The following is a 10,568-nucleotide window of genomic DNA, read 5'->3' as shown; positions in this document are numbered from 1 at the left end:
CAGAATTAAAAAAAAAAAAAAAAAAAGACAAGAGTAGAAAATGCAAATATCTCAGTAGAATGCTTTCAGTTCAGCTTTTTACTGAAAACTCGAAATTATTTTTACAAATGTTGATCATAGGTTAATATTTCAGGTGGTGCAAATCTGACCAATTGCTTTTGTGCTTGCATAAATTAACTCTATTTTGTCATTTAGTCACTGATGTTAAAGGAAATGTAGTAGATGTGGGATTCTCTTATGTGAAATTGATTTTACAGTTTTAGAATTCCCAGGGAGACTGAAGCAATTGCTTAGTAAGGCAACAAAAGGTAGGATATTGGCAGCAGCAGCCAAGTGGATTGGTTTAAAAGAATGGAAACCCCAGAATACAATGACTGAATGGATCTGTGTGCACATTATATTTGGGTATACCTAGTAATAAAATTTCAAATACTATATTTTCTTCAGTCTATTTACTTCTCAAAAATCTTGCAAAGCTAATGAAGTAGGAAATTATACCATCCACATGTATATCATGAAATAGAACACATACATAGGAAAACAGATACCTCTCCATGTTTTCCTTCCAGCATGCCTCCAGCCTTCAAAAAGACTGAAAGATTACTTTTATTTCCTACTAAGATGCATTCTTTGGTTTCTCTTTCTAAACTGAAGACTAGACTATCCATTAAAGCCACTTGTCATAGTCGTTTAAAGGTTTTAAACCATGAGAAATGGTCAAAAACTATAAAGTCTTAACATCTGCCAGCCTAAACAGCTGTTGAACCCTAGCAGAACAAGTACCACTAAAGAAAACAAGACTGTCCCCATAGTTTCCAACCCCAGGAAAAAAATTAAAATCAAAAGCAAACTTAGACAGCCTGCATTTCAATAAATGCCACTGGGGTCTTAGGTTTCTATATGGTTGTATCTCTTCTGTCAACATGCCTTCTCGCCCAGCCCTGAAAGGCCCTCATTGTTCCCACTTCTAACATTTGCTACCTTAGCAGAAAATGTTATCCCACATGCTACAACACGTAGGACTTCAGAGACTACCATTCATTTGGGGCAGTATTGTTAAAAGATACCAGTGTCCCCATTCCTGGGAGAATAACAAGCAGAGATTGTTTGATTTTTGTTAAAGGATAAATTTAAGTAAGGCTACAATAGGTGATCGTTTTAGTTTAATGCAAAGGAGTGCAGAAAACCTGACAAATCATTAAAACATAATAAAGGCAATTAAACAATCTGGATTCTTTTGTAATATAAAGATGCATTGTATTATGACTGAATTGTTGCTAAAGCAGTTAAGTAATTTAAGTCAGTAGCACCACTGACTTCAGTGGGATGGCAAAGGTTCTGAACTGTACTGCAAAGTCAGAAAACCAAGCTATTTATAAGATTATTCCTATGAAATAAGTTTTATAAGTTACAGGCATTCATACAATGAATTAGTGTTGTGCTGTACTTTGCACTGAGGAGATAAAATCCATGCAAAAATGAACCACTTTGTCTACAGGAAGGAATACTGCAGATTCCTCAAGAAAATTATTCATCCCAGATGCAGAGAGAAACACTAATGCCTGTCTGCAAAGCCAGCACTTCCTGAGGCTGAGTTTCCTCAGGAAAATAAGGAGATTACAATAAAGATTGCTAGATATAAGCAATAAAAAAATGAGGACACAGTGTCAGGAAGGCAAACTTGTGGAGAAAGCAGAAGAAATGAGAGGCAGCCATTCTTTGATGTGCTCTAATTTGAAAAGTTACTGAGAACAGCAGTCAAAGGGCAACACTCCACTTCTAAGTCATCTTGCTGTCAATGAAATCAGAGGAATGGTTACACCAGAAAGAACTGCTCATGTAAGTCAGAAAGCTTCATCTATGTGAGATTATATTAGGAACTTAAATCCTGATCTGATGTGGGGGTCTCAATGCTGCAGGCAGGTCTGAAAAAGCAACTCATGGCCAAATGCTAGCAACAGCAGCCCAGGTATTAACAAGGAATTACACACAAAGAACCAAATGCATTCTGGCACTATGCAAAAAGTGCAGCCAAAATCTTTTGGAAATCAGGAATGTATCTGGATATAAATTTGGAAAACTAAGTGTAGCTCCTTATTTAGGAAATTAAGCTTCCACTTTAAAAAAAAAAGAAAAACTATAATTCTACTACAGTCATGGCAACTCCAATCTCTAACACCATGCTAATTAGTACATTTATGAGTAGTAGATAATTATAGCCTGGCCACTGAAAGTGTGTTTTGTGCAATAAATTCATGTTCTGGACATCTTAAAAGAGAAACAGTTAGCAAAGATCTCTTGTGACAGTTTCAATACTCACATAAGGAATACTTTTAATATAAAGAACTGTACCTTGTATAACATTCAACACTTCGTTAGATGATCGTTTTCCCATAATAATAAGGAAAAGTGGAAACTGGTCTGTCTTCTGAGTTCGAATTGTTTGGGCTACAACACTCCCAAAATGTCTAGTGCACATCGTCAGAAACCTTGTGGGGGAAAAAAAATAGTCAACATTGTAGAGGAGTTTTTGAAGTTAAGTTTTATAAAACAATTATGCTAAATTCAGCAGTTTAACTGAGCTCTTTAACTCTTTTTTATTACTAAATTATTACAATATATTTATAAATATTATAGGTTCCAGGTTGTCTAAATTAAAACAATTAACAACTGCTTGAGACAGTGATTTATTTGATGGAGAATTCCATTTCCTGCTACACTACATGAAGACTATAATTCAAAACTACCCCCCAAAATAATCACGCTAAATCGATTGTTCAAAACTTCTAAAGAGACACTAAGTAGAGCCACAATCTAATAAACATGGAAGTATAAAAATAGTAAATTTCATGCAAAAACATAATTTAATAATGAAAGACCAAGAAATTGGTTTCATCAGTCACAGAATTAAAACATGGTACTTCAGAATTTTATTTTCTTTTGTACTAGTGCCCTGCCAGTGACATACTTAGCAGTGTGATCTAAAAAACAATAATTCTAAGCTTTTGACCAAAAAAAGCTCTTAGATATTAGCATACAGAAGTCTAACATTAGTATTCTTAACACGATCTTGAATAAATGAAAAAACTGATAAAGCTTTTCTCTTCCATTAAAGGACTGTTTGAAATTAGCATTTCTTTCAAGAGAAAAGGGTAGCTTATGATATGTTTTCAGATCTGATGGTAAAAAGTAAATGTCATAATAATAATGAATTATGAAAGACCAAATGCAAATATAGAATGCTTTAATAAGATCCAATTTAATAAAGTCTGTAAAAATAATGGACTTTTAATAACACGGGTCACAAAAGGCAAAACAGTGGAAATTCTAAGGACTAGCCACTGGTACAGGCTTATTAATTCTTAATTATGTTCATGAAAGGCAACTTAAATCGTGTGTTTTCTTATGCCTTATGATAATATTTTAGGTAACAACTACTATGAAATGTATGCTCTAACTGAAGAGCAAAGTCCCGTTGTCACATGCATTAAAAGCCAAATCTATTTGAAAAGACAACCTACATTAAAATGTCAAGTGCTCCAAGTAATTTCTTCTCAAAGATACTGAAAAGATTCAAAATTGTAATTTTTTAGATCAATATATATTGTTTCCAATAAAATGGCTAAAAATGGATAAGCCTGACAAGTAGAGCATTGGGCTTATTCAAGGCACCTGAAGTACTAAAACAGCTCTCCTCAGAGAGGATCTGTCTTTGGCTGTAGTTGGATGGAAGGCAATGGGTGGGGGTGGCAAGCATTTCAAAGCCATAAGTGTTACTCCTTGATTCTCTGTATTTTGCAACTCGGAACAATCACACACAAAGAAGACATCAAAAAAGCTGAACAAACTCTGCTGCGTCAGAAACAGCGACAGAGACCTAACATCTGGTCAGGATAAAATAGTGTCTGTAAAGTCTGGACATTTCAACTCTTCAGATAAATAACAGCTTTTGATGTTTTCCTGTCAAGGTGGGAACAGGTAAGTGAAATGTTGGCCTCACAGAAGTCACTGGTGATCCTCCTTAGCAAAATTATGTATGTGAGTTCAAGGTTTGACTCCTGGAAGCAATAAAGACAGTGGACAATTGAACTGAATTCCTGAGACTTGTGTATTAAAACTGTTTAACAGCCTTCAACACACCACAGAAGAAAAGTGCTCAAGTTTCTCAGAAAAACAAAATATTTAACTGGAGGTGAAGAAGTGCTGTAGAGAATAATGCTAGAAGGAACAAAAGTAAAGAGACTCCTACAGTATTAGTTGTACTGGTCAAAGGTGTTGGTTTGTTAATTTTTTTTTAAAAATCTATTTTGTATTTTGTCAACCAATAACTCAGTCCCAAAATATGCTTTTATAGGTATAGGTTTTTCATGCAGAGAATTCTGAATGGAGTAAGTATTTAAGTGTGTTGAGAAGATTTTATAACTTTTTTCTGGGAGATGAATTTTTATATGCAGGACTTCTGGCTGACTACATAGAACCTAAGAGGTTATGACACCTTGGGGTCCTCTATAATCCAGGCTGGAATCAGGCTTCATCTCCCTGGCTTCAGATGACACATTGTGCCAGGCTGCTGTAAGGGCACACACACTTTCCTGGTTGAGTAGCAGCAGAACAGATGCCAGATGCCAACATCTCCCCTCATAGTGGTTTTTTTCTTCTTGGTGTCACTTCTTACAGCCACTGGTGCCATCTGTCCTGCTCTTACCAACCAGCTCCCTTCCTCTGCTGCTGTCACAATCTGCTCAGCTCGCTCATGTACCAGTGACAAGAGCAGCTCATGCCAACACTGGTGTGAATGCCACAGACTTTCTTGGGGGAGGAATGAGGAACAACTCTTCTCCAGATATGACCAGATAATTCCCAAAGCCAACCTTAAAGAGACTTTAACATTTCACAAATGGGTTTGGAAAAAAAGTAACTTCTTTGTTGAGCATGAAGAAAACAATTATGAATATTAAATATGCAAGATATCTGATTCTTTTTAATAGTAATTATATAATGTGCAAAGTCAACATAAGACTCATTAAAATGTTAATGTAAAAATAACATTTTTCTATTAGGTATTTACATTTTTTAAAGAGTAAAAGCTGAGGTCCTGAATAGGCATATTAGAGTAAGTTTGGTCTCCATGATACAGAGTTATTGCCTTACCTACACTGGTAGGGTCGTAACTGCTGACTCAAACACAAGCAGCAACAGAAACAAGGCATGTTTTAAAGATGCAGAAAGCAGCCTAGATCAAATTATATGGGTATCATCTTCAGGATCCACATACTAAACATCAGATTCAGATGCTAAAAAGAATGGTTTTATGCACTTCTTCTTCACACTAGAGTAAAGCCTACATGAGTGGGTCATCTATCTCTTCCTAAAACATGGAAGATCTGATTCCCATCCTGAAAGGTTCAAACAGATCAGATAAATACTTCATAACCTTGTTCAGACTAAAATACAGCAGTCTAGAAATCCATTACGCCATCCTTGGACATCAGACAAAATCACTGGTGAAAGCATAAATAAAATATACCTTGAGCCCTTGCTAGAACACTGCACAAAGAATGGAACACACAAGATGCATTTGCATCATCACCTGTATGATATATCACGTCCTGTATGATTTCCTAAGGAATATCCAAGGCTTGACACAGGTAGATTTAATATACAGACTTAATAATAGCCTCGATAAAAACAGAGAGTGTGTTCAGTTACTTTACAGATGTTGGTAAAGTGGGAGAAGCTACAAGCACATTGGAAGTCAGAGAATTCAGATTAATCTTCACAAGAATCATCCTGACAAGTAAAATACAATTCTGTAAGGTCAATGAGAGTCTCCAAACTGGAGGAAAGATTGCACAAATACAGCAGAAGAACCAAGAAGTAAGAGAATACAATCAGATCCTTCCCCAAAACAGTCCAATGAATCTGTCCTGACCACCTGTTTTTCTGCCTTCACGTCTTTTGCACAGGACACAAAAAAGTTGAATTTTTCACCTTTTCTGTTCAACAAGCTTAATCAACTAGGTTGTAGTTTGAGTACAGTGGGATAGAACATTCTTTGAGACTTGGTTTTCTAGTGGGGACTTAAAACATATGCTTACAAATCTATCAGTTTAATTAATTCCTTGGGTTTAATAACTATTTTTCTCAAATGACCTTAAAACATTGCTAAAGGCATATAAACCGATGCACTGAAAACCTTGATAACATCAGAGAGGCTGCTTTCTATTTATAGTTGGATATTATAGACATCCCTATCTTTCTAATCACAACCAGCTCAAAATGCATTCTCTGCTGATTTTTAGCTTTCCAAATCTGGACATTTTTAGATTACTAACATGAAATTACCTTGAAGCACATAAATATTTAAGCAGGGATATCTTACCTTTTCTGGTGGGTGTATAATAAACAGTTTAACCATCATCTATATACAGGCTGTTTTGTTCTCCATCTAAAGAGACAATCACCTTTTATCCTTTTCCTTTTTTTTCTTCGTTTCAGTGCTATTAGGAAACTATTCACAAGTGCAACCCTGAACAATACTGTGCAGTAATTATGACTAAATGACAAAGAGATGCGAACAATTACCGAGCCCATTTTGAAACCCTACACTAATAAAGTCATTAGATGCTGCCCTTGCCATGAGCCTTCTAAAAGCTTCTGAAGTTACAAGAACACACGGCATTGTTCGTTAGGACAATTGCTGCTGGCAGAATGCAAACCTTGAGTTAAACCATGCTGCAAATTGATCTTGACATTCTGTTAAGACCGCCACTAAAATCAAAAGCAAAGGAGAAAAGGAGAAAATGAGCGGGTGGGATGTAATCATGGAACAGAAGGGTTCCCTCCTCACCTTCTCTCCTCTTCCTCCTCCAAACAAACCATACAGAAAATGACGAACTCGCCTGGTGTTTGAGAACCTTTATTTTTAAAACATTAATTAGACTTCTGACCTGTTTTTATTGACTGGCACTGTATTGCTATTAAAGTAAATTAAATAAAAAATTGCAGAATACAATAGAAAACGCTTTCACACTGCTCTGTGAAACCTGTCAAGGATTTAGTGCCTAAAGAACACATCCAACAGTTTTGCAAGCAACATATGCAGAATCTGTGGTCACTCCTGAAGAGGCAGTGAGAAATTAACTCACCTCCTCCTGCTCTCACAGACCCCACACCTGCAATATATTTGCTGAAGGATCAAATGGGATTGGGGAGCTGGAGTAATATGGTCAACTGGTCTTCATCCAGGCATGCATCATTCAGTAGGTTAGAATTAAGGGTCAGCAACTGTGAATATGGCTAATTACTTGATGACGGAAATTGCAGGTGAAGACAACCTGCTGCTGAGAAGCACTTTAGCAAATTAACTCTTTCCTAAGCTTAAGCAAAGTGAAAAACCATCATTTGAACATTAAAACTAACAAGTACCTGTCATCAGAGCAAAGCTGGCAGCACCTTGAAATACGGTGCCCAAGGGCAATGATATCAAAAGCTAAAAAGCTGCTACAGATTTTTGGGTCACTGTCTTATGGTTTTGGCTTCGTTTTGCTTGGCAAACACGATGTGTGCTGGAAAGCTCTTAATACTATGCATGATCTATGTTTGTAAATGCTGAGTACCAAGATAAGGTATGTGTGCATGTGTATGTATATATCACTATACATCTTTCCTGGATACAAATATATTAATGCGTATTAATGAATTAACAAAATCGGGCAGGCATGTGTTTGCATAAATATATACAACTCTTATGCACATAATTATATTAAAACAATGGTATTGATTCAACTCTTTGAAGTCAAAAAGTACCAGAACTAGAGCTGTTCATGTCTGGCTCTCCCACTTATTTATCCCGGAATCCCTCTGGAAACCTGAGGACTTGCTCAGCCCAAGTGATGGCCCAAAGCAGCTGCGAGCTTGGACCAAACAGTAGGGCCAGAATTGCCAGCACCACTGCAGTCAAACCCCACTGCCACTGCCCTGATACCTCTCCCCACACTTCTGCTGTCTGAAGGGGCAAGGTAGCAATCCCCACTGCAAGCAGTTGAAAGGAAACAGTGATTTTTAAGCTCACGATTCACCTCAAATTGAGTGGAATATAACAAGAGCTAAAGTTAGAGATATATGTGTAGCTTTGTGGCCTTTTTCCTCCTTTGATGAGGAACAGATCACAAGAATATTTCAAAGAGTTGCTCACTAAGCTGAAGTCTAAACTATAGGAGATAAAGATTTCATATATGTTCCTTAACAGTATTATAAAAGCACCACATTATTTTCCTAAATGAAGGCTACTTATTTTATTTTCTCTTTACTGTAATTTTATTATGATTAATGAAAAAATTCATAATCACAGAACTTACTCAAAGTAACTGCTCCCTTCACAGCAAACCTGATGTCAGAGGCAATTAAAACCCATGGAAGCCAAAAAACTTCCCCTCAACTGTATTAACTAGACTTCTCCTTCATTTTGACAAAGTGACAGTCCTGGGTGGCTGCAGAAAAGAATTTTTTAGTATCTGACTCCCAAAGTTGTAATGCTGATGCTCTTGCATTACTGCTGGCAGGCACTCAGTGCTCACACAGCATTTTACTCCTACCTACAGACTCTCTTCAATCTGTTGGAATGGATATTGAAGATTGAGAGACTTCAGAAGAAGCATGCTATTGTACAGTAATGTAGGTTTTAAAGCACATTCCTGTATCAGTGTCAGCCAACAAACACATTAAAAACTGGGGAAAACGACAAAATCTTGGAGCTGGTTTTGTTCGACAGTGTTCAGGATGGACCCCCATTTCATTAATGAGAAAAATGGAAACAATTATTAGAACTGATTTTGGAATAGAATGACATCTGTAGATCAGAACAGTCAGATTTTTTGGCTTATACAAGGAAGGTCTTTTTATCTGTTTCAATTTACTCATGTCATTCTACAGTACTGAAACCATGTCTTTTACTACTGACACTGAGGTGTCCCTGTTGACTGCTGTAAATCAAGTGGGCCTGATTCCTCTGCAGTCTCACCCTGGCTTTTCCAGCATTTTTACAATGCAATTTTAAGAGTACAAACGAGTTACTCTTGGGCTACAACAGCAGGCAAAACCCAGTTCCTCCTGTTGCTGCTGTTGTCTTCTCACCATTCAAATAAAAAGTTACATTTAACTGTGTTCATAGGGATACAGAAGAGAATGGGCTCCCAAGACCACTGTCACTGTGTCACATGAAGGGTAGTGATTGAACAGAGGGGCTGAGTATTTATTTATGGGAATGCCCACAGTGCACTGGCACTTTGCAAAGGGAGAAGGAAGCATCATGCCCCCTCTGAAGAAATCACAGTCTAAGGAGCAGGATGTGACACCAAACACAACTGAGAAATTATTCTACGTCGAACCAGCGTGCCTTGTTTACCCCTCACTATTTTTTGACCTCACTGTTAATATGACAGTTGCTTTGTTGTTGTTAACAGAAAGCAAAAAAATGAAGGCTTAAAAACCCTATCGTCCAGCACAATCAGTGACTAAGTTCATTGAGAGCAGCTATAAAGCCTTAAACAAGCCCTTTATTTTGTGTTTTAAGAAGTGTCATAAGGAGTTAATAGGACACAGCTGTACAGGCTCTTTCTAACAAGCAGCTTCTGTCGCTTTGGTCACCACAGGTGTCTGCGTAACCTGCAAACTCTTATTACTAGTGTATCAAAGTTGTGCTACTTAATAGATTTCTTTAGTAAAACACAACAAAGCAATTACATGGCTGTTGATCGTCAGTCATAAAAAAACCCCTCAAACACAGTTTTTCAAAAGAAACTACACTGCAATTTTTTGTCATTGTAAAATAAAAGAAACTAGAGAATTAAATAGAAAAGCAGACAATAGAACAGCAGGTAGTCAACTGAACTTAGCCACTACAGATGGTTTAGAAATAGTGTTTCCTTCTCCACCAACTTGTGGGATAAAAGAAAAGGAGGAGGCTCCTTACTGCCCATGAATAGCAACACCAAAAGACTTAAGCAACTTTCCAATCTATGTATTTGGTCCCATGAAAGAACCTAGATGCTTCTTTTTCCTCTCTTACTTTTTTCTTTTTTAGAAACTTTTAATCTGTTTTCACAACTGCTTTTTTCCATAACCTTTTACACTTCTCTAGAATAACTTAAACTAGAAACATTGCTGCTGATCCCTCCAATGACAAAATGCAGAAGGTCAAGTGAGGAATTCCTGAGAAACACAAGTGTCATTTAAAAAGTGCATTAAAAAAAGAGATTGTTCCATTTTCCAAGGCCACTTCAGTAAAGAAATGTTAACTATAATTTACATAGTGAAGACTAGAAAAGCACAAATGCTCTATTCTAATAATCCACAAGAGAAAGAAACATAAATGTATAATTTTCATTGTTCAATAATCACTGGAATTGTGTAAAGAAGTGTCAACCTTATTCCAGGCCAAATGACTGTTGCATTTTTCAGTCAAAAGTTAGAATAACTGGAATTACAGTGACATACATAAGATGTTATCCTGGTAAGACTTTATCAGTCATCTTTTGGGTAAATAAAGGCTATGAAATAAGGTCCAA

At 36.7% G+C, this 10,568-nt stretch overlaps 1 protein-coding gene across 1 annotated transcript in view; it reads right to left on the bottom strand.

The window, feature by feature from the left end:
• The window catches only part of FAF1 (Fas associated factor 1), a 152,658-nt gene that overhangs the window by 29,286 nt on the left and 112,804 nt on the right, over nucleotides 1-10,568 (bottom strand). The window contains exon 14 of the mRNA XM_008640751.2: nucleotides 2,353-2,489. Coding sequence (XP_008638973.2) covers nucleotides 2,353-2,489 — 137 coding nt within the window. The remainder of the gene's footprint in view (nucleotides 1-2,352; nucleotides 2,490-10,568) is intronic.

The sequence above is a fragment of the Corvus brachyrhynchos genome, unplaced genomic scaffold (genome assembly GCF_000691975.1).
Source record: "Corvus brachyrhynchos isolate BGI_N302 unplaced genomic scaffold, ASM69197v1 scaffold48, whole genome shotgun sequence".
NCBI lineage: Eukaryota > Metazoa > Chordata > Aves > Passeriformes > Corvidae > Corvus > Corvus brachyrhynchos.
This window is presented reverse-complemented; position numbering and strand designations above follow the sequence as displayed.